The sequence below is a fragment of the Pristiophorus japonicus genome, chromosome 4, assembly GCF_044704955.1.
Source record: "Pristiophorus japonicus isolate sPriJap1 chromosome 4, sPriJap1.hap1, whole genome shotgun sequence".
NCBI lineage: Eukaryota > Metazoa > Chordata > Chondrichthyes > Pristiophoridae > Pristiophorus > Pristiophorus japonicus.
Window position 1 is genome coordinate 124398409 of NC_091980.1, and position 25221 is coordinate 124423629.

At 44.4% G+C, this 25221-nt stretch overlaps 1 protein-coding gene across 3 annotated transcripts in view; it reads left to right on the forward strand.

Annotated features, from left to right (window-relative positions):
* The window catches only part of LOC139263055 (dihydropyrimidinase-related protein 3-like), a 239574-nt gene that overhangs the window by 95392 nt on the left and 118961 nt on the right, over positions 1-25221 (forward strand). The window contains exon 1 of one of the 3 annotated variants that reach the window (XM_070878570.1): positions 4804-5075. The exons of the other annotated variants lie outside the window; for them this stretch is intronic. Within the exon in view, the coding sequence (XP_070734671.1) occupies positions 5031-5075 (45 nt within the window). The 5' untranslated portion in view covers positions 4804-5030. Of the gene's footprint in view, positions 1-4803; positions 5076-25221 lie in introns of those variants that run through there. 3 annotated transcript variants of the gene reach the window in all.

Consider the following 25221-nt stretch of genomic DNA (forward strand, 5'->3'; position numbering starts at 1 on the left):
CAGTCCCACCGACCTCTTCCCTCAACGACTATCTGTCCCATCTGTGACAGAGTCCGTGGCTTTCGTATTGAACTGTTCAGCCACCAAAGAACTCACTTCAGGAGTGGAAGGAAGTCTTCCTCGATTCTGAGGGACTGCCTGTGATGATGATGATTCGTGTGTGCATGCTCGAAAGAGAGATTATACTTTACAAAACATCAGAAAGCATATTAAGCTGAGAGAGAGAGAGAGCGACACACACACATTGGCAGAGGGTTCCTGCAGGCGCATCCCAACACTTGCGTTGGAATACTGCATCCTGGATTTCTGAGGCCTAAATATCTAACTCCAATTATAACATTTGTCATTGGGAAAATGCTGTAGTCCATTATTAAGGAAGCAGTAGTGGGACATTTGGAAAAGCATAATTCAAACAAGCAGAGTCGGCATGGTTTTATGAAAGGGAAATTATGTTTGACAAATTTGCTGAAGTTCTTTGAGGATGTAACGAGCAGGGTGGTTAAGAGGGAACCAATGGATGTGGTGTATTTAGATTTCCAGAAGGCATTCGATAAGGTGCCACATAAAAGGTTACAAGATAAAAGTTCACAGAGTTGGGGGTAATATATATTAGCCTGGATAGAGGATTGGCTAACTAACAAAAAACAGAAAGTCGGGATAAATGGGTCATTTTCCTGTTGGCAAACAGTGACTAGTGGGGTGCTGCAGGGGTCGGTGCTGGGTCCTCAACTATTTACAATCTATATTAATGACTTGGATGAAGGGACCGAGTGTAATGTAGCCAAGTTTGCTGATGATACAAAGATGGATGGGAAAGCAAATTGTGAGGAGGACACAAAAAATCTGCAAATAGACAGGTTAAATGAGTGGGCAAAAATTTGGCAGATGGAGTATAATGTGGGAAAATGTGAGGTTATCCACTTTGGCAGAAAAAATAGAAAAGCAAATTATAATTTAAGTGGAGAAAAATTGCAAAGTGCTGCATTACAGAGAGACCTGGGTCTCCTTGTGCATGAAACACAAAAAGTTAGTATGCAGGTACAGCAAGTAATCAGGAAGGCAAGTGGAATGTTGGCCTTTATTGCAAGGGGGATAGAGTATAAAAGCAGAGAAGTCCTGGTACAACTGTACAGAGTATTGGTGAGGCCACACCTAGGGTACTGCGTACAGTTTGGGTCTCCATATTTAAGGAAGGATTTACTTACATTGGAGGCTGTTCAGAGAAGGTTCACTAGGTTGATTCCGGATATGAGGGGGTTGACTTATGAAGATAGGTTGAGTAGGTTGGGCCTCTACATATTGGAATTTAGAAGAATGAGCAGTGATCTTATTGAAACTTATAAGATAACGAAGGGGCTCGACAAGGTGGATGCAGAGAGGATATTTCCACTCATAGGGGAGACTAAAACTAGGGGACATAGTCTCAGAATAAGGGGCCGTCCATTTAAAACTGAGATGAGGAGAAATTTCTTCTCTCAGAGGGTTGTATATCTATAGAATTCTCTGCCCCAGAGAGCTGTGGAGGCTGAGTCATTGAAAATATTTAAGGCAGAGATGGACAGATATTTGAGCGATAAGAGGACAAAGGGTTATGGGGAGTGGGCAGGGAAGTGGAGCTGAGTCCATGATCAGATCAGCCATGATCTTATTAAATAGCGGAGCAGGCTCGAGGGGCCAGGTGGCCTACTCCTGCTCATATTTATTATGTTCTTATGTTCTTATTTGCATAATATTTTGTTATGTTCTTAGCTTTAAAACTGGTAAAGGAAAAAAATCAAATACACAGTTAAAGGTATATATATTTAAAATTAAGGCCACTTGTTTATGGTATCTACAGAATGATGGAGAGAGTTGTGGAATTCAATGTGTAAAGCATCGTAGAATACCATTTGTATGAATTTGACTTATTCAGTCACTGTAAACAGTGGCCCTGACTGATGCTCTACCTTGGAATAAACACCTCTATTGTCACAGAGTAACATAACCTTCACTCACTATGAAGAACACCACAGCAGATCTGTTGGTAATATATCAATTCTTGAAACTCTCTATTGTCGTGAATTGGTAACTTACTATCGAGACTGGGAACACTTGGGTAATGCTTCATTTAGTAGCATGTAATCGTTGAATCTTACCTGCACAGAAGGTCATTTGGCCCATCATGCTTATCCCGGTTACCCAATTAGTCCCAATGTCCCAGTCTTTTCCCACAGTCCTGCAAATCTTTTCTTTTCAAGTACATATTCAATTACATTTTGAATGTTACTGTTGAACCTTCTTCCACCACTCTTCTTTATATTGGTTTTATCAGGTGACAAGTCGTCTTACTCTTACTCAATAAGTGACTCTGACAAGAAAGTCTGCTCTTCATACTTATTTTAGTGATGGCTGTGTAACTTCTCTCAGCCTGTTATAACAATCCCAGCTGTGTTTAGATTTAAAACAGGACTTGCGGGTCAGCTGCTTGTTCGAGAAAGCAACTGATTTTCATTTCTATCGATTCTATATCGGGTGGCAGATTCTCATCCCCAGTTTTATGCCTGGCTACGGGAGAGCCACTGACCCAACAGCAGAGGTTCCTGGCTTCGACCTCCCTCGAAGATAGTGGACAGCGCTCAACCCAATCCGTACAGGCACGGACGATGTGGCTGCAAGTGGAAGATGAGGGATGACCCAAAGTGCGACACATCAACCTGCCCACTAAGATCTGTTGCGGGAGGCATCTCATTTCTCCACTCGGCATCTCAGGAGGCCATCGAATGGAGGGCCATTATAAGCTTTTTGAGGCAAATAGCATAGATGCATTCAAGGGGAAGCTGGATAAGCTTGAGGGAGAAAGGACTAGCTGGGGTTAATGAAGAGCGGTGGGAGGAGGCTCATCTGGAGCGTAAACACCGGCATAGACCTGTTGGGCTGAATGACCTGTTTCTGTGCTGTAAATACTTTAGGGGAGAAATTCGGTCGTGCCTCTGTTGCAGCGTTAACTCAGGCAGAGCGGTACTTTTAGTGCCTTGAAAAAGGCGCCTCCTGCCCAGAAATTCATCAAAATTGGTCGAAGAGCTGACAGGGGCGATAAATCAGCCGTTGCACACCAGAGCTGGGGGTGAGCAGGTGGGGGGCGAGGGGGAGGGGGCGCGATAATGAAGTCGGTACATTTTGCAGAACCACTGCATATGCGCGGAACTCCGAATCAGATTCCGTGAAAAGCCGAGTTTAAAAGGTGCAGCATTATAATGCATCCATTAAAGTTTTCAAAATCACTTGTTTTCAACCTGCACTGTTATGTCCGTTGGCCGCTGCAAACTCGGAGGCTCACGCACCGTGCTCTGTGTAAACGTTGCACTGACTGACCTCCGACGGAAGTGCTTCCTCATCCCTTTAAGTAGCTACTAGTTAACAACTCTGCAAGCCTGTGCCGACTGCTTTTCCAGACGTTGTTATTGAAGGGCGCTCAATGAGCCGCACGCACCAAATTTACCGACCGGGGTGCAAACACGGGCGATGTACCAGGAATACATCAGGATCGGAGTGATCGTCAGTAGCCAGGCGCTAATGGTTTGCCCCCGGTGAGCCTTTAATGAATTTTCCGTCGGAGCGCTAAATACTGCGCGCCCGGTCGCTAATCTGTAACGCTTGTATTAACGCCCCCTCTGGCCGCTAACTGAGGCTATAGGCAACCGAAAATCCAGCCCTTTGTATATAAGTGATATAACCTGCTCCTTTATAAAACATCATATTTGACCTACTTATGTGACCCAGCCATCTGCTAGGATTATATTATACGTTGCCCATAACTACAAAGCAAATCTGTCATGGTTTTCTGATTGGTTGTTGGGAAATGTGAAGCAAACTAAACAATTTTTTTTCCTGTTTCTGAATGCCCATTTCTCACAATTCTTTCCAAATCCCAGGTCTGCTCGCCATCTCTGTGGAGTTGCCAACCCTCCAGGATTGGCCTGGAGCCGTCAGGAAGTGAAGATTAATCTCCAAGACAGTACTGCGAGCATCCGGGGGGGAAATCATAGGTTTCATTTTAGTTTTCTTTGAACGCTTCTGTTTATTAGTTATAATAATATTGACGATGGCAAAAGGGGGCTGCTTGGATGTCAAATCAAACAGGTACTGAAGAGTCTGTTTGCTTCCCATTAGGTGTGGGAAGATGGTGCGCCCTTGGGCCACCAATGGTAGGAGTGTGGGGGCGGGGCTGTTGGAAGCAGGAGTACATGTGATGAAACCTCCAGCAATACATTCGACCAGAATTGGCAACCTTACAACTCCTGGGTTCCCTTTTCCATGTACAACATACACTGAACTTAAACTGTATCCTCCCACTCTCACAGCAAGCCACAGGAGATCTTGTGGTTACTTGAAAGGAGTGGCCCCCACATCAGAGCTTGATGAAATGCATCAATTTATACCATTATTGTAAGGAAATGTTAGAAATTGCACAGTATAAAAGCGGACCTCTTCCTGTGGCTGATTAAAAAAATCTTTTTTAATGTTTAACCTTAAAATGATACAATTGAGTGTAGGGCTATAAATAGAAAAACAATGCATGTTTTATGGCACAGTACAATAGAGCCTGAATATCTCTCAGAGGGAAGGGGTGGTTGGAATTGGGTCAGATCCCAAATTATCAGAAGCCCAAGAGGACATACATCATTTTGTTTTTCTTTTTGGCTGATTTGTAGGGACCTTATTCAGGTGCCAGAACTGTTGGGAGTGGCTCTGGCTCCGCCTGGCGGTGGCTTTGCTGTGTCGCTCACACACACAAACACACAGACACACAGAGCCGGGGCGAGGCGAGAGCCTGCAGACAGCGATCAATAGCAGCTGGAGGAAGGCGCAGCCTATAGTCAGGTCTGAGCACACTCGCACAGGGCTGCTATTGTATGGACACGGGAGCAAATCACGTCCCTACAAGACTCGAGCAGAAGAAGCTAGAGAGCAAAAGAGTGCTGGCTTTTATTTTATTTTTTAACTGATAGATTATAATACTCTTTTAAAAGAAGGAAGACAAAAAAACCGCGATGATGTCGGGATATCAGGGTAAAAAAAACATTCCCCGGATAACGGTATGTATCTAAGCCTATTTTTTGTGTGTTGCATCTTCTAATCGTGCAGTTGTCCCCTCCTTGGATTCTTTTGCGCTTGGGACTAGATTGCAAATAGTCGGAGATTTCTACTTAATGCATGGTGTTGCTGGCTTCCAGTCTCCAGTGCACTGTGCTGCACATAATACACGTCTGGAGTGGGGCTTTTTGTGCGTGCCTGGGAAACAGCACCGTTGCAAGAAAGCAATGTGTGAAAGAAAGAGATCTGCCTGGAATTTTAATCGAGTTTATTTATCCCAAGGGGAATCGATATTTGTTTTTTTCCCCTTTTTTATTATTTAATTGCAACTTTTAAAACGTGACTTAAGTTGTTGAGAAGAGGCTTTTTACAGGTTCATGGAGAGGCAGCGACTGGGAATTATCCTTCCTATTCTTTACAAACGCGACGTAGTCTGTTGAAGTGAACGATCAAGAGGCTGAAATTTAGAATTTTTAAAGCAGTTTTTGGTTTATGTGCAGTTTTTTTTAAAAATCCTTCAGTATGATTCATTTTATTTGTGTGCGTGTGCCTATATATACATATACATAAATGTTTTATTTAAACATGCGGAGAGGGACCAGTTGGGAAACAAGCGAGGAGACACCACCCAGTTAGTCCTTTATGGCAGTCTGTCCGCTGCATCACTGAAGCTGCATTTACACTGAAACAGACACATACCCGAGCGTGGTTTGGGGGCTGATTTGAGGATTGGCTGGCGGCTAAACTTCAGTCACCGCTGGACTGTGTCCCCTTTTGCTTCTTGCTGGACCAGTCTTGTGTGGGGCTGTTGTCTTTGTCGAATTGTAGTATATTGGGGAGGCGGGGGAGGCATTCTGTCACGGGTTAAACAAAAGAAATTAACCCAGTGCCTGAAAGGAACTGGCAGCAGGTTTGCGTCTCTGGAAAGGAAATTGACCAATATCCTGATCAATACATTATTTTTTAAAGCACAAAAATAAGAATTCGAAATCTTAATTTTAAATAATTTGCAGTATTCCAGAGGCTTAGTGTAAAGCAATTAAAATTGTCGATACATTTTGACTGTTCAATGCACCTTTGTTATATGCTTTGGGGTGGAGTCAAGGAATGGGTGGGGAAGAGGCGGTAAAGTCCCCTGTTACTACAGTGTGGCAGCTCTCTCTCTTTATGAATGGATTCTGGGTCCCATTTTGCTAAATGATACTGATTCCTGTAATGTGTACTACAATCCCTCTGCAAATTGTAAAGGTAAATGAGTGAAATTATATTTCTAATTTAATAAAACAAAAGGGATTATTTTTTAATTAAAGAAAAGTTGGCATGGTTTTTGATTTGTGCTGGGTATGTACCTTCCATTTGATTTACAAGAATTGAGATCTGCTGCTATGCGACACACATACTGAATCTTGAGTATTATGGGTGCTACTCTATCTACAGTGAGTCTTTGTTCCTCTCTCCCTGCCCCCCCCCTCCAAAAAGTTACCACCCTTGCATCACTCCATTGTGCTTTATTTTCTGCCATCTTGAGTCTGACTTTGACACTGAGGCTGCTTAGTCTTTCGGCTTCTGACCTGGGTCGGAAGGGCAAGGCAAGGCCTAGGGTAGGGGATGGGGTTGTGGCTTCAGTTCTGATACTAGCCTTTGGTGCTGAGGAAGATTCAGTGGAAATCTTCATTAATGACTCCACATCATCAGAGATGGAATGAGAATTGCTTTTTTAAAGCAGTGACTTATGATGATCGGGATTGCTCTGTCTGATGGTGATAGCAGGTTCAATATTCATTTTCAAAAGGGAATTGGATATTTACTTGAAAAGGAAAAGTTTGAAAGGTTATGGGGATTGAGCAGAGAAGTGGGACCAATTGGATAGCTCTTTCAAAGGGTTGGTGCAGACATGATGGGCTGAATGGCAGTCTCCTGTGCTGTAAGGTTTTGAAAAGAGACAAAAGCACATTGGGGGTTCATGAGTTGGGCGAATGGGACATTAAGGGGCTGCCTTTGAAAAACCGGGCAGATCATTTCAAAACTTAAACATTCTGGTGCAGAAGTGGCAACATGTCACCTTTCTGTCCGAGCTGATTTTAGTATCTTACTGGGACTGAGAAAAGGGATGATGAAATAACTATACAAGTGTTCTCTTTCATTGAATTGGCAGCTCGCTCTAAGTTTGAGCATTGAAGTGTCAGAGTTCTTGTTCAAAACCACTTGCCTTAAGCACATTTGTTCCATTCTCCACCTACGTAAAATGCTATGTGGAAACGGGACCTCCTGAGTTTGCCCTCATTGGGAAAAATAAGATGGAGGGGCTGGTGGGGGAAGGGTATGGTGATAGTGCTGTGCTCTTAAATCAGTCTCTCTTGCCAGAGCCACTCTGCTAGGATTGGGAATAATAACTCAAATTCTCTAATAGACAAGATGTCTGAATCCATGGAGAAGGTCAATAGTGACTTGAGAGGCTCTATGATGATGTAGTGTCAAATAGAAGGCTGGGTAGGTAGCTCATTGAGAATATATGTACACTGCATTAGTACTGGGAAGGGACAGGAGAAAGCGAAGTGTGGACCAGTGTCTACAAAATAAACTTGAGGATTCTGCCAAGCATTTTCCACAGTACTGCACTTGTATTAATATTATTTGTCATTGATGATATAGACCTTGAAAGGAATTTGATTTCAGCTAATGTCCTTGGAATTATTACTATTCTATTAAAGTTGGGAAGCTGGGAGCAGAACCTACATTTACCACAAGGGGAGTGGAATTCCTGTTTTTAATTTTAGCTGAGAGGTTGAGAATATAATGTGGTGGTATTGCATTTTACTTGTGTCTGCCTTTGAGAGATTGATTGCTCAGATTAGTCAACAATTCCATTATCGTTGGATCATGTGACAACCAGGATGGCAAAGGGCAAACCAAATGGACCTTGGTCTTTTATCCTCTAACAATTCTTATGTCTTTTGTTCAAATTAATGAAGGCTGGAATTTGAACTTCTCGGTGTCACTAGTCCGCTTTGCAAATAGTGTATTCTGGAAGCTGTAATGTGGTGATCAGGACTAGGTTATGTAATTGCAGATGTGTTGCATAAGAAATGCCTTGGATGCAATGCTATCACTCATTAGGTTGAACTTCTGATGCCTCTCAGTGAGTCAGCACGTTAAGGGAATATGATGAACAAGGTCATCTTGCAAAGGAGAAGCTTCTGCAGCTTTTATTCAGAACACAGTTCCACATAGAAAATTTGATAGAATTTATTCTTTCTCCAGTTACTCATGCTTAGGATGATGATATTTTATTTACTGCCTCTCTATAGTATGAAGTGGCTGCAACCAATGGTTCCTTCTTAACAATTTAACTTTAATATTTAGGACAGCAAAGCAAAATTCTACAAGGTGTTTGTAAAAGTAAATAGCAAATATTGACTACAATAATGCTACCATTCCATAAAAGATTATAGGAATTAATGGAGTTGATTTGTTTGGGTTCAACGTTTTAATACTTCACTTAGATTATACACACAAATTAGGGGATCAAAAAAGAATTAAAAATTTTATGCTACTAAGGGAACATGAATCAACTATTTGTTCTTGTCAGGTGGGGAAATGGCATGTTGATCCAGGGCCAGAGTCAGGTGAGGCCCTGAGGCACTTTTCCAAGGACAGGTCTGGCATTGCGGCACTAGGGTTCGGCCACTAGAGGCCTCCTGGAAGTAATTTGGGTACAGGGTACCAGGGATCCCTCTAGTGGCAGAGATCTGGCACTGCATCATTGTAGTTTGCTCCACAGGTCCTTCAGCCAATCTACCCTCATTTTCGATACCTTGTCTCACTTCTCCCTACCCCACAAGAATGACAAACATCAGTCCTGGGGAATTCTATCTTGCTAACCATCTTCCTCTCAGCAGCCTGATGACTTGGTCAAGAGCTCTCAATATGTTGGAGTTCAATGGGTCAGTCTGGTGTGGCAAACCATAAGTGTTACTTGAGTGACAGAATAAAAATCCCACCACGTCTCAAGATGAATTAGCCAGAAGGCCAATTTGAGCACAGCAGTGAGCCGGGCTGGAGGAGGGTGCATAGAGTGGGCCGGGCTGGAGGAGGGTGCATAGAGTGGGCCGGGCTGGAGGAGGGTGCATAGAGTGGGCCGGGCTGGAGGAGGGTGCATAGAGTGGGCCGGGCTGGAGGAGGGTGCATAGAGTGGGCCGGGCTGGAGGAGGGTGCATAGAGTGGGCCGGGCTGGAGGAGGGTGCATAGAGTGGGCCGGGCTGGAGGAGGGTGCATAGAGTGGGCCGGGCTGGAGGAGGGTACAGAGGTAGGATGGAAGGAGATGGGTGCAGAGGTCGACTATCTCTGTAGCAGTCACATCTGAACAGGCTGCCCAAATTCAACCAATTTCGAAATTCTCATTTACTAGTCAGTCCACCCAACCTCTGAACTCTCCTCCAGCCCTACATCCCATCTCACTCCACGTTACCTCTGTACCTGCCACCAGCCTGATGACATCCCAGCTCACAGCTTCTGCTTTTCCGATTCTGTGTTTCATCCTCTTCCTACTTCCCCCCCCCCCCCCCCCCCGGCATCATTCCATTCTACCATCTGTGAAAGATTTATTAATCGTCACACCTCAGCCCTCTGCAATTTTATTCCTAAGCACCTCTGCATTGTTATATTCTCTTTCCCCATCTTCAAAAGCCTTCTCAAGCCTATCCCATCAACAAAGTCTTATCCAGTTTCTTGGTCAGTGACTGTTTACACACTTTTTCTGAAGTACCTTGGGATATTTTGCTATGTTAAAGTTGTTAAGATCTTTCACTAAATCTGGTAAATTTAGGAAATATGGATGACTTAAATCATGTGTTTTTAGTAGAAATGGAAATTAAAGCTTTTTTGAAGTTATCTGAGTATCTTTTTTCCATATTTTCCATATCCTTCCTGTCTTATTCTAAAAGAGGACTCCATGATTAGAGCATGGGTTTATGGGTACTGGGTGGACACCTTCCTGTACCTCAGCCCCCCCACCCTCTTCCCCCACCCCAGCTACCTCAACCCAATGTTTGCATACATGTACATTCCAGCAGGAGTCTCTAAATAGTAATCAGGAGTGGGAACCCTGCCCGGATTTTATTTCCCCCTCCCCACATCAGTGGTGCTGAGGCCAGTTGTAGTATCCCTGCTGTCGCTTCAGCTAACATGGCTACTGCAGCAAAGTCTAGGAATTGAATCTGGGACCTTTTGGTTTGCATGCCTTTTCCAACTCTTTTGCGTGCACCCCCTCCCCCTGCCCCCCCCCCCCCATCTATTCTGATTCATCCTTGCCTGAAAGTACTGACTCATATAGGGCTACAGTTCAGAGGGCATCAGTTGACCTCGAGTACCTCACACAAGTGCTCATTCTGTAAATGTGAGCCCGCACAATGATTCTTGGCTGGCTATTCTACCTCGGGGCTGGGGGGTCTAAAGGCATACTAGGTGCCAGCCTTGCTAAACTTCCAGGCGTGTCACTGGATAAAGCACACATGGTGTAATCCCGAACCAGAATTCACAGGTAGATCCCAAATGCCAAATATGTGTTTGGTTAGGTGACCACCAGCATTGGTGGTGTAACTCTTGTCATTTGAAGAAGAAAATCAGGCGGGGTGTAAAATGGGATGCTGAATTACTATTGCCTGTTTTGTGCCATAACCCAAGACCAGTTTCACCCCCCAAGAACTACAGCTGGTTTTCATTTTCTCCTCCCACCCACATCCCTAGCTCAGGGCCACTGAAGACCATTGTAACACCACCAACATTATCCCTTTTGAGGTTAGTTAACCCAACACAGACCAGATATAGGATTTGGGATCTACCTGGAATTATGACTTGAGATTACATCCAGTTAGGGGTTACATAGAATATACAGTGCAGAATCAGGCCATTCAGCCCAACCAGTCCATGCCTGCTTTGATGCTCCGCTCGAGCCTCCTCCCGTCTTTCCTTTTCACAACTTTATCAGCATAACACTCTATTCCCTTCTCCCTCATATGCTTATCTAGCCTCCCCTAAATGCATTTGTCTCAACCACTCCCTGTGGTAGCAAGTTCCACATTCTCACCACGCTCTGGGTAAAGAAGTTTCTTCTAAATTCCCTATTTGATTTCTTGCTGACTATCTTATATTGATAGCCTCTAGTTTTGCTCTTTCCCACGAGTGACAACGCACTGTTTCTACTCCATCAATACTTTCATAATTTTAAAGACCTCTATTTGGTCACCCCTTAGCCTTTTGTCAAGAGCAAAGAGACCCAGCCTGTTTCTTCTTTGCTGATCGCATTCCGGTTACCATCCTTATAAATTTTTGTGCACCCTCTCTAGCGTCTCTATACTCTTTTTATAATATGGCGACAAGAATTGTTCACAGTACTCCAAGTGTGGTTTAACCAAGGTTCAAGACAGGTTTAGCATAACCAGGTTAGTGGAATCACTAACCAGAGGAATCTAGGTTTTGGTAAGTATAAGGAATGAAGTCTCTTTAACCTAGTGAACATTGTATGGATTCAAGACGCTCATTGCAATGGACTAACACGGGGGAATTGTTTGGCAACATGACCATGGTACAGAATCGGGGTAGGATTATTATTGATTTTTACAGTTTTTTTCCTTGTTTACCCTGATCTTTGCTGTTTCACCAAATACTTGGTGAGAACACTTGGGAAGGAGCGAGTTTGAGGAAATGTCCCAAAATCAATCTGTCAATGATGCACATACCCTGGGGTATAAATTCATTTTGCGCTATTGCCCGTTTTGCTCTGCTGCCCAAGGTTAATTTATGCGCCCTTGATTCCCAGCATACAGAGCTCACAAACTGCAGGAGGAGTATCGGTTTATGTAAACACCTGAGGTGGCTGGACAGTACATGGGCTTCCTCTTTGGAGCTGTGTAAGTAAGATTAGGACAAAAGTTAATGGAAGGAAATCAAGATGAATGGCATGTTACTGAAAAATATGAGGGAGGAACACCATTAAGCCCATCCTACCATTTCCATCCAGATAGAGTATTCCATCTCCGCATTCTGCTATTTCATAAAGGATTCCAGGATTTTTGCCTCCACTACCCTACCCAGCATCCATTCTATGTGTGATTGCTTGTTGATCTGTTCATATCATTCTTTGTAAGTTGAGTTTAAATTCCCAACAAGAGGGTCTTGCTGACCTTCCAGAGGAATTGCCATCCTTTCTAACAGTGTTGCGATCATTACATTGACAGTGAATGTCTTGGCATCTGGGTTTATTTTGCGTGCAATGTAAAAATTGGCTTGGGCTCCAAATTTCCATATGGTAAGACTGATGTAAAACGGATTGCTTTAGGCTAGTTAGGATTGTCACAAAATTTAGTATTTTCAGCATATATAACAAGGGCGTGCATAAGGACTGAATTAGCTCAGTAACGATCATCTAATTGAGGCTTCCAAAGTTGGTGAGTAAATTGCCTGACTCAATTTGAATCTTTAATTATTGTTTGCATCTGGTTTTTCCAGTTTCATTTTAAACAGCCATCTCTGTCAGACTGCGTCTCTACTTCAGTAACATATTGCTTTGTGTAGGACATAAAACACAATTCATCAGTGACTTCCCCTCATTATCACATCTGATTCCTCTCATGGGTGGGCAAGCTGCCCATTCATGGTTGGAAACACTGAAGTGTTGCCTCAGTGACAAGTCTCCTGTTTTTATATTTAAGCTGCGGTCCTTCCAAAAAAATATGAATGCCGACAGGCTTGGGTGGAACTGCAGTGGGGCAGGGCAAGATCTTGCTACAGAGGGGTTTATGATTTAATGTCGTTTGATATACGGGTCTCAAGGCTGTGGCCCTGGCAACCTGGGCCTCACAGCCTAATTTGCATTGATATATTTTATTTGCTGGTTTGGTCTGTTTGAAATTTTCTTCCCTGGAGGCATGGAAAGTTTTTTTTTAAACATAGTGGCCTCGCTGGTTGATGTATCCCAATCCCACCCAGATCTGTTGGTATCAACAACTTGAGATACCTGGAAATTAATGGAACCTCGATTTTGTGTGTGGCCTTCCAGTCTCCACATACCTGCGTGACCCACAAAGACACAAAAGTTTGAGCATCCCTGATTGAAGTGCATCTTGAATGTGTGGAATTCAGTGCGAGAGGGAAGAGGCCTTGGCTTTGGGAGGATGGGGCAATGGAACATGCAGCAACACTCCTTTTCTGTATGCTCCGCAGTGTTGCTCATTAAACTATTGTCTCGAATGTATTCGATCAGTTTTACAGCAGCCTTGTAAGCAATTCTTGTATGGTACCGGATTCCTTTCCAAAAGAGTCCACAGTAAATTGAACAGGAGTTTACTGGTGGAGAAACAGTGACCCACAGCCCATTGCTCAGGTTTTGCAATGTGGGGTGCATGCCTGTTGTGATGCCCAGTTTCAATCGGGCAAATGCATTCAGTGATAGCTGTTGGCAGGAATATTCATGTTTTGGTTTGCTGTGTGATTTAACTGACCGAGCCCTGAAAATGTGGGTCAAAAGGAGAGTAGCCCCTGCAGTCAGGGTCCCTTCTGCCCTGGTGATGCAGATCTTGGGCAGCAGTGAGATTAGATGGCAGCTGTAAGCTATTCTTGCACAGCATCGTGGGAGGTGCAGTTGACATGTGCAAGGTAACGTGCTGCCCGGGACAGCTCGTGTTTGAAGCCAACTTTGCATCAGCACCAAAACTCTTGTCGCACACTTAGGCCAGGGCGTGTAAACGTTATCCGCGTTGGGAACTGAGACGAAAGACTGTATTGAAAGCGTGCCGACTGTTAGCTCTCACAGGGCTGCATAACTGAATTGAGCAGCAACAACCTGTATTTATATAGTGCCTTTAATGTAGGAAAAGCTCCATAGGTGCTCCGCAGGACCGGAATCAAACAAAGACTGACACCGAGCCAAATGAGGAGGTATTCAGAGGGGTGACTAAAAGCTTGTTCAAACAGGTGGATTTTAAGGAGGAGCGAGAGGCGGGGAGCTTTGGGAAAGGAATTCCAGAACTTCGGACCTAGATGGCTGAAGGCACGGCTGCCATGCTGGAGCTAAGAGAGAGGGCGGTGTGTAGGAGACCTGGGTTGCAGGACTACTGAATTCTTGCGAGGTTTGTAGATTGGAGGAGGTTATAGAGATGGGGAGTGGCGAGGCCACAGACGGATTGGAACGTGACAATGAGAAATTTGAATTTGAGGCGTTGGTGGACTGGGAGCCAATGTAGATCAACGGGGATGGTATGGTGAGGTATAAATGGAAAGTTCTTCAGTCACTAAGTTAAAGATTGATTAGGTATATTAGTAAATCTCAATAACCAATGTTACTTCCAAAATCCTGGGATTTTTAGGCAGCAAACCCAAGGTCATTAAAATGGATAAGGCTCGGGATTGCAAATCTTAACTATCTCTGTATAGCAGCAATCCTGAGAGCAGCCTTCGAGAAAGGCAGTAGTTGGGATTGGGGCTCTGGGCGAAATACTAGAGCAGCATATGGCATTCATTGTGAACTCCACAAGAAGCTCTCTGCCCTGTTTTTCCAACAATGAATGTTTCGGGAATCTGTATCTGTGTTTGAAGGGGGGAGGGGAGCGGAGGAACAGGAGCAGCTATTCAATGTGTGCAGCTGTACCCGTGTTCTAATTAACTCAATTAAGCTCTAGTGGGAGACTTCAAGTCTATAAACCTCCATCAGTAAGGGCCAATCAATGTCAGCCCCCAAATCACCAAAAGCATTAAAAGCTGATTACTGGCTAAAGCCCAACAGGAGAAGCAAATGAAAGAAAATGGAGCTTTTTTTTAGGATCTTCAACTTACTTGTAATCAAGTTAAATGGTTAATGTTTTACCAAGGATTTTTTTCAGACAAAGCTTTAACTATTGCTGATTCTTCCCTTTCTGCATGCACTGTGTAACTACTGTGGTTCTGAAGGGCCTGATACATTCAACCCAGTGCAAGGGGTTTACCGCTACCTCCTGCATTTCCTTCATCTGTTTTTCTTTCGACAGCGAACCTAATTGGGGTGTCCCAGCTGCATCCTATAAAGGAAGAGTATTTGATAAACCTTGAAATGTTTTAATGACTAACTCTCCTGGAGTCTGGGCTAAAATCAGTGAAGGGTTTAAAACTCTGACTTTCCTCTCCCTTTGTGCGGCTGTTTGATATACTCTGATCTCTTGGTATATTGCAGAGTTTTTATGGCTAGTTCACTAATAGTGAATCATAGAACAGACCCTTTATATTCATGCTTCTCAACCTCTGTCTTGTAAAAGGGGTCTGCTGTATTCTGAAAAGAGAAGTGTTCTTTGTACTGTTCCCTTGCTTTTAAAATTCTTTTTACAATATCTAGCATTATACTGCGATGGAAAGCCAGGTCTGTGTGTCACAAGAGTAAAGGCCAAGTATTTTCCTGTATTTAAACAGCTAATGGAAAACAGCAAAGTTTTGGATATCTTTTGCAATCACCTTCCCATGTACTAGGACGTAGAGGTTTTATTACGATAATATGGCTGTCAGTTCAAACCAATTAGGAGCGCCTTTCTGGCCTGTCTCTTGTCTTTTTGGGTGGGAGTGTTTAGGGAGGGTGGAGCGGGAATCAGTAGGCTTTAAGGCTTTACAGCTTAACTATCACCAAATGTTAACACAAGCATGCAAACACACACACAGACACTCGCACACAGACATGCGCGCTCACCGACAGTCAAACAGAGAGACAGAACCAGACGAGACACAGCCACGTACATGGGCGCGCACCCAGACAGACGCGCGCGTGCGCACACAACGAGAGACAGCCAGATGCGTGCGCACAGACACACACGCACAGAGACAGCCAGACACGCGTGCATACTCACACCGAGACAGCCCCACACGCACACGCACAGATACACGCACAGATACACACACACACACACACACACACACACGAGACAGAGCCAGACGCGTGTACATACATCGAACCAGACGCACACGCACCTAGACAGAGCCTGCACACACATGCTGCCACATAGCCCCACGCCCGCAGCTGCAGAGAGACGCACGCGTGTACACCGAGACACAGCCGCGCGCGTGTACACCGCCAGATGAGTGCGTGCATACAGATGCACACACTCACCTAGACAGAGCCTGACATGTGCACACGCGCACGCACTGAGACAGAGCCCTGCACACTCGCGCACACGCACCAAGACAGAGCCCGACACACACACGGAGCTAGCGCGCACGCACCGAGACAGAGCCCGACACGCGCGTATGCACGTGCACCGAGACAGAGCCCCACACGCACGCCGACACGCAACCCCACGCCCGCAGCTGCAGAGAGACGCACGCGCGCACCGAGACACAGCTGCGTGCGCACACAGACAAACACGCACTGAGACAGAGCCAGACACGTGCACGCACACAGATACACACACACACACACACACACACACACACACACACACACACACACGCACCGAGACAGAGCCAGACACGTGCACGCATACAGATACATACACACTCACCAAGACAGAGCCAGACACGCGCGCACATACACAGACAGACACATGTAATGAAACAGATCCACACAAGCGCGCGCGCACACACACAGAGCCAGGCGCGCACACAAGCGCGCGCACGCACACACATCCTGTCCCAAATTACCCTTACTGTTTATTAGAATAGCTCCTGTCAAAATGAGGACTGGAGTTTGTAGCTTGGCAGCACAAACACTGCATCCATTGTGATAGGGCACCTCTCTGCGTGGATGATGCTGGAGTGCTAAACTACTGTGGCACTTTATTTTTCCTTCATATTTCCGACCCGTGCAACCTAATTCAAAGCAGCTTCTGTAGTATTCAAGTGCTGGCTGTTTTTAGACATTATGTCACTGAGTGACTCCCTGCATGCATTCCATTATTATCCACCCATTTTTAAAATTAGATTGCTCTATTATGTTGAAAACAAAAGCTTGGTTTGGTAGATTTGATATTAAGAGCCCCAGCAAACATTCAGTTTCCCGCCTAGTCGCATTCTATTAACTAGGTCTTGTGCTCAAGGAGGTTATGTCCCCACCCCCATTATATATCCTCATTAGAATTGTCTCCACGTTTCAGTGGAAGTGAACCACTTGCATCTTTCTATGCAAGAGTGTCTAGAATTTAAGAACTTGGCATCTGTTTGCAGAGTTCAGATGCCAGTGTTGTATACTTTTCACACCCACTCTTGTCAGCGAGGTCATGCCAGGGTTCCTTTAGATTAGATTCTTCCCTCTGGAGACAATGATGAACAGTGTTCTTTCCAGTGACTTTGAGAACAGTGCCACTTAACCCCAGCTTGATATCACCACAGCCCCCAACTTTCCGTTTGATGAGTCGAAGATGGTGATGAATATGGATCATCGTTTGATGACTAGAAGACAGTGATGAATAGAATTATGAAAACTGGTTGCATTGTCTAGGCTTGCATTGCCTCTAGTATAGAAGGTTAAAGATTGATCTAATTGAAGGGTTTAAGATGATTAAAGGATTTGACAGGGTGGATAGAGAGAAACTATTTCCTCTAGTGGGGGAGCCCAAAACTGGAGGCGTAATCTCAAAATTTGAACTATGCCGTTTAGTTGCGATGTCTCTACACGCAAACGGTAGTGGAAATCTGGAACGTCTATCCCCAAAATCTGTTGAGGCTAGGCCAATTGAAAATTTCAAAATTGAGATGGATAGATTTTTTTTGTTAGACAAGGGTATTGAGAGTTACAGAACCAAGGCAGGTCGATGGAGTTAAGATAAACATCAGCCATGATCTACTTTAAAAGATAGACATGCTCGAGGGGCTGAATGGCCTATTCCTGTACAAAAGCAACTTGTATTTATATAGCGCCTTTAACGTAGTGAAATGTTCCAAGGAGCTTCACAGGAGTATTATGACACTGAGCTGCATAAGGAAAAATTAGGGTACGTGACCAAAAGCTTGGTCAAAGAGGTAGGTTTCAAGGAGCATCTTGAAGGAGGAAAGAGAAGTAGAGAGGCAGAGCGCTTTAGGCAGAGAATTCCAGAGCTTGGTGCCCAGGCAACAGAAGGCACGGCCACCAATGGTTGAGCGATTATAATCAGGGATGCTCGAGGGCAGAATTAGAGGAGCGCTGACATCTCTGGGATTGTGCGGCTGGAGGAGATTACAGCGATGGGGAGGGCGAGGCCATACAGGGATTCGACAATAAGGATGAGAATTTTGAAATCGAGGAGTTGCTTAATGGGGAGCCAATGTATGTCAGCGAGCACAGGGGTGACGGGTGAGTGGGACTTGGTGCGAATTAGGACACAGGCAGCTGAATTTTGGATCATCTCTAGCTTATATAGGGTAGAATGTGGGAGGCCAGCCAGAAGTGCGTTGGAATAGTAAAGTCTAGAGGTAACAAAGGCATGGATGAGGGCTTCAGCACCAAATGAGCTGAGGCAAGAGCAGAGATGGGCGATGTTACGGAGGTGGAAATAGGCGGTCTTAGTTATAAGAATATAAGAAATAGGAACAGGAGTAGGCCATACAGTCCCTCGTGCCTGCTCCGCCATTCAATATCATGGCTGATCTGATCATGGACTCCGCTCCACTTCCCCGCCCGCTCCCCATAACCCTTTATCCCCTTATCGTTTAAGAAGCTGTCTATTCTGTCTTAAATTTGTTCAGTGTCCCAGCTTTCACAACTCTGAGGCAGCGAATTCCACAGATTTACAACCCTCTGAGAGAAGAAATTTCTCCTCATCTCTGTTTTAAATGGGCGGCCCCGTATTCTAAGATTATGCCCTCTAGTTCTAGTCTCACCCATCAGTGGAAACATCCTCTCTGCATCCACCTTGTCAAGCCCCCTCATAATCTTATACGTTTCGATAAGATCACCTCTCATTCTTCTGAATTCCAATGAGTAGAGGCCCAACCTACTCAACCTTTCCTCATAAGTCAGCCCCCTCATCCCTGGAATCAACCTAGTGAACCTTCTTTGAACTGCCTCCAAAGCAAGTATATCCTTTCGTAAATATGGAAACCAAAACTGCACGCAGTATTCCAGGTGTGGCCTCACCAATACCTTGTATAGCTGTAGCAAGACTTCCCTGCTTTTATACTCCATCCCCTTTGCAATAAAGGCCAAGATACCATTGGCCTTCCTGATCACTTGCTGTACCTGCATACTATTCTTTTGTGTTTCATGCACAAGTATCCCCAGATCCCGCGGTACTGTGGCACTTTGCAATCTTTCTCCATTTAAATAATAACTTCCTCATTTATTTTTTTCCTGCCAAAGTGCATGACCTCACACTTTCCAACATTATACTCCCATCTGTCAAATTTTTGCCCACTCAGTTAGCCTATCTATGTCCTTTTGCAGATTTTGTGTGTCCTTCTCACACATTGCTTTTCCTCCCATCTTTGTATTGTCAGCAAACTTGGCTACATTACACTCAGTCCCTTCTTCTAAGTCATTAATATAGATTGTAAATAGTTGGGGTCCCAGCACTGATCCCTGCGGCATCCCACTAGTTACTGGTTGCCAACCAGAGAATGAACCATTTATCCCGACTCTGTTTTCTGTTAGTTAGCCAATCCTCTATCCATGCTAATATATTACCCCCAACTCCATGAACTTTTCTCTTGGGCAATAACCTTTTATGTGGCACCTTGTCAAATGCCTTCTGGAAGTCCAAATACACCACATCCACTGGTTCCCCTTTATCCACTCTGTTCGTTACATCCTCAAAGGACTCCAGCAAATTTGTCAAACATGACTTTCCATTCATAAATCCATGCTGACTCTGCCTGACTGAATTTTGCTTTTCCAAATGTCCTGCTACTGCTTCTTTAATAATGGACTCCAACATTTTCCCAACCACAGATGTTAGGCTAACTGGCCTATAGTTTCCTCCTTCTTAGTCTGCCTCCTTTTTTAAATAGGGGCGTTACATTTGCAGTTTTCCAATCTGCTGTGACCTCCCCAGAATCCAGGGAATTTTAGTAAATTATAACCAATACATCCACAATCCCTGCCGCTACTTCTCAAGACCCTTGGATGCAAGCTATCGGGTCCAGGGGATTTATCTTACTGAGTACCACCTCCTTAGTGATTGTGATTGTGTTAAGTTCCACCCCCCCCCCCCCCCCCCATAGCCCCTTGATTTTTCCACTGTCGAGGATATTTGGTTGAAATCTCATTTCAGGGTCAAATATGACACCAAGGTTGCAAACAGTCTGATTCAGCCTCAGACAGAAGTTGGGGAGAGGGATGGAGTCAGTGGCTCGGGAACGGAGTTTATGACGGGGACCAGAGACAGTGGCTTCAGTCTTCCCAATATTCAATTGAAGAAAATTTCTGCTGATCCAGAACTGGATGTCAGACAAGCAGTCTCACAATTTAGAGACTGTGGAAGAGGTCGAGAGAAGTGGTAGTGAGGTAGAGCTGGGTGTGGAAACAGACACTGTCTTTTTGGATGGTGTCAAGGGCAACATGTCGAGTACTGATCATATATGTGCTCAGCTTAACCGATGTGTGGGTAAATCTAGGTAAGTCATCGTTTCAATCCTCGGTCTGTGCTGAACTAGCTAGTGTCAGCCAGGGTGATATGGTTGCTACAGTTGGCTTGCATTTGAAGGACAGCCATGTGGATGAGGTGTTTGGACAATTCTGGGCTGGGGAGGCATTAATCGGTGAGTGAAGGGAAAAGTGAGCCAGGGTTTCTAATCCTGATTGCTGTCCAGTCAGTCCTGCTGGATCGTGTGCCTGTTGATGCTTGTTAGAAGTTAATCAAATTCAGTCTCCAGTGCTTTCCATGGTCAACCAGCCCAATACCACTTGCCATCTAGGCTCACCTGGGAACATCAGCTACTTCATTGAGGTAACAGAAAGATGATGTGCTTTGGAGCCATACCCGAGCAGAGTCATTACCTTCTAGAGAGAAGTGGAGCCACGGAATTATTTTTAACATGCAACTGTGCTTCTTGTGACTGAGGGGACAAGTACTAGAGAAATTTTCTCAATACTGAGGAAGCCATGATCTAATTTAATGGCAGAACAGGCTTGAGGGACTAAATGGCCTACCCCTGTTTCTGGCTTCTGCCCTTTACCTTCAGGCAGCTATTTTATGTTCTGCTCCTTCCATTCAAAGCCACGGGCTATTGAGTCATTTATTGTAAAAAGAATCACGTTCATGCAAGTTGACCACGCCACATGTTGCGTTGATGAGTTTCATATTTTGCTGAGCCACATACAGAGGCCACTAATGTATATGTTTGCTTAGAGCTGTCATCGGTTTGTTAGCCTTGTATTTTCCAGTGGGGCCTGTGCTGTGTTTTATGGGCAAATCCTGCTCTCTTACTGGACTCATTAGACCAAGAGACTCCTTGAAGTTGGTGCATCAATCAAGGCTGAAGTGACTGGTTTTAAATATACTTCAGACCAGACCTTTATAACCTACTTATAACTAGGGCTGGATTCTAAACCTTTTATTATAAACATTCTATCCCATGAGGACAGTGAAGACTATTGATAATTCCTGTCCTCTCCGCAACACATAAGCTGAATTTCCCCTACATGTAAATCAAGATTCTGAATTACTCCCATTGTAAACATACAGCTTCCAATTCAGTCTTTGCATTTTCTGTTGCAGCATCTCTTTTGCATACATTGCCCTAGTTAAATCTGCTTTCTCTGACAATGAAAAGCATAGTTGTCCCTATGTACATATTGCTTAATGTTCTGTAAAAGATTGATCCTGACTATCGCTAGCTGCTGGGGTTTTGCTAACAGGCTTTTTGTTTAATTTATAACCAAAAGCAAAGGAGATTCGTAAAACTCTGCACTCACTGGGGTAGGGGGGGGAGGGGAAACAAGATCTGCCTGTGACCCCCTTTGGACCCCGCATTAGTCCGTTGCCATGACTGTTCACAGTGCATTGTGGGTAGAGAACCAATCTGTTCTTCATCTGCATGAAGTAACAACCTGAAGGATTTTATCTTTTGTTAAATTATGAACAACATTTTCGAAAGGGGTGAGAGTCTGAGACTGCCATGCCTTGCTCGGACTCCAAATTATCTGCAGACAGAAGCAACAGCGGTGAAAACGATGCAGCATTAAATACTGTGCTCCATACTTTAGCCAATGTGGAGACTTTGTAGCTTCTTGCCAGTTTCAATAATAACAGCATTTATATAGCGCCTCAACGTCGAAAAACATCCCAAGGTGCTTCACAGAGGCGTAATCAAAATGGACACAGATTACATAGGATCACATGGGATACACAGCACAGAAAAGAGGCCATTTGGCCAAACCAGTCCATGCTGGTGTTTATGCTCCACTTGAGCCCCCTCCCGTCATTCCTCATCTAACTCTATCAGCATAACCCTCTATTCCCTTCTCCCTCATATGCTTGTCTAGCCTCCCCTTACACGCTTCAACCACTCCCTGTGGCAGCGAGTTCCACATTCTCAACACTCTTTGGGTAAAGAAGTTTCTTCTGAATTCCCTATTGGATTTCTTGATGACTATCGTATATTGATGATCTCTAGTTATGCTCTTCCCCACAAGTGGAAGGATTCTCTCTATATCCACTCTCTCAAAACCTTTTCATAATTTTAAAGACCTCTATTAGGTCACCCCTCAGCCTTTTTTCAAGAAAAGAGACCCAGCCTGTTCATCCTTTCCTGATATGTATACCCTCACATTTCTGGTATCATCCTTGTAAATCTTCTCTGCGCCCTCTCCAGTGCCTCTATATCCTTTCTATAATATGGCGATCAGAACTGTACACAGTGTGGTCTAACCAAGGTTCGATACAGGTTGAGCATAACTTCTCTACTTTTCAACTCCCTACCTCTAGAAATCAACCCTAGTGCTTGGTTTGCTTCTTTTATGGCCTTGCTAATCTGCATCACAACTGTGTGATTTGTCTATTTGTACTCTGAGATCCCTTTGTTCCTCTACTACCACCGAGACTCACACCCTCCAAGTAACAAGTGACCTCCCTATTCTTCATACCAAAATGTAATACAGGCAACTCTCGATTATCCGTATACGGAACCATTGTAACAGGATTTAAAATTCTGTTGCTAGCAAGTGAAAAGACAGCCCCAAATAATTTGGAAAAATCTCCTTCCAAACACTGTGCTCATTTGTATTTGCCCTCTCCCTCTCCCTCTCACACACTCGCGCTTTCTCTCCCTCTCTCTCACACGCACTCTCTTACCGTAAAAATCACCCTCCTCTGTCCTTGCTTTGCTGGTGTCTGTGCACGCGCTGCTGCAACCGCTGTCTCTCGCAGCCGCTGCATTGCCGACACCGGGTTCCAGGCACAGAACCTGTACATGCATGCTGGTACTGTCCATCATCTTTTGTTACTATTTGTAGCTGATTTGTATTGATTCATTAAAGTTATAACTTATAAATGTAAACTCGCCCAACGGAAAAATCATTTACCAAGAATAGCCCAATCCCCAAGGGACCCAGATAATCGAGAGTTGCCTGTACCTCACATTTATCTGTGCTGAACTTCATTTGCCAATTATATGGCCATTCTGCAAGTTTATTAATGTCCTCCTGTAATTTGTTGCAGTCCTCCGCAGTATTGACTAGCCCCTCTCTTTTCTCCCCCCCCCCCCCCCCCCCCCCCCCCCCAATTTGGTGTCATCCACTGATTTAGAAATTGTGTTTTTGATTCCAAAGTCTAAATCGTGAATATAAATTGTGAACAACAGTGGTCCCAGCACTGAACCTTGTGGAACACCACTTCCACCTTCCGCCACTGTGAACAGCTACCTTTTATTCCTACTCTCTGCTTTCTGTCTTGAAGCCAGCTAGCTACCCATTCTGCTACTTGTCCTTTATCGAAGGTCTTTTGAAAATCTAGATAAAGGAAATCATCTGCATTACCATTATCTTTCTACTCTCTCTGTTACCTCTTCAAAAAATTCAATGAGGTTGGGCAAGCAAGCCTTTCCCTTTTGAAATCCATGCTGCCTATTCATTATTATATTTTTGTTTCTAGATGTTCTATTTTTGCCTTTTGTCGGCATTCCATTATTTTTCCTACCACCGATATTAAGCTAACTGGTCTATAGTTCCCTGGACAAGTTCTATCCTCCTTCTTAATATAAGTATTACGTTAGCTATCCGCCAGTCCTCTGGTACTGCACCTTTTTTTAACAAATTATTAAATATGTGTAGTAATACCTCTGCTATCTCTTCACTAGATTCTTTTAAAATGCGTGGATGTAATCCATCTGGACCAGGGTTTTAACCTCTGAGTTTGATTCGTTTACTTAATCTATCACCACTTTTTATTTTAAATGCACTTATCTCATTACTAATCTCATCATCCAATGTCATGTCCACCCATTCTACCTCCCTGGTAAATACTAAAGCAAAATAATTAATATTTCTGCCATCTTTCTGTTGTTTCCTGTGGTATTACCCTGTTTATCCCTTGACGCCCTATTCCCAACCCAAATTCCTTTTTTATTGTGTATGTAAAATATTTCACTATTTTGTTTTATGCTCTTTGATAATTTAACTTCATAGTTCCTCTTTGCCTTCCTAGTTGTATTTTTGACTTCTCGCCTAATCTCTTCGTATTCTCCCTTATCATGCATCATCATCATCATAGGCAGTCCCTCGGAATCGAGGAAGACTTGCTTCCACTCCTGAAGTGAGTTCTTTGGTGGCTGAACAGTCCAATACGAGAGCCACAGCCCCTGTCACAGGTGGGATATATAATTGTTGAGGGAAGGGGTGGGTGGAACTGGTTTGCTGCACGCTCTTTCCACTGCCTGCGCTTGATTTCTGCGCACTCTCGGCGTTGAGACTCGAAGTGCTCAATGCCTTCCCGGATGCACTTTCTCCACTTTGGCCAGAGACTCCCAGCTGTCAGTGGTGATGTCACACTTTATCAGCGAGGCTTTGAGGGTGTCCTTGAAATGCTTCCGCTGCCCTCATTTGGCTCGTTTGCCATGAAGGAGCTCCGCATAGAGCACTTGCTTTGGGAGTCTCGTGTCTGGCGTGCGAACAATGTGGCCTGCCCAGCGAAGCTGATCGAGTGTGGTCAGTGCTACAATGCTGGGGATGTTAGCCTGGATGAGGACACTGATGTTGGTGCTCCTGTTCTCCCACGTGATTTGTAGGAT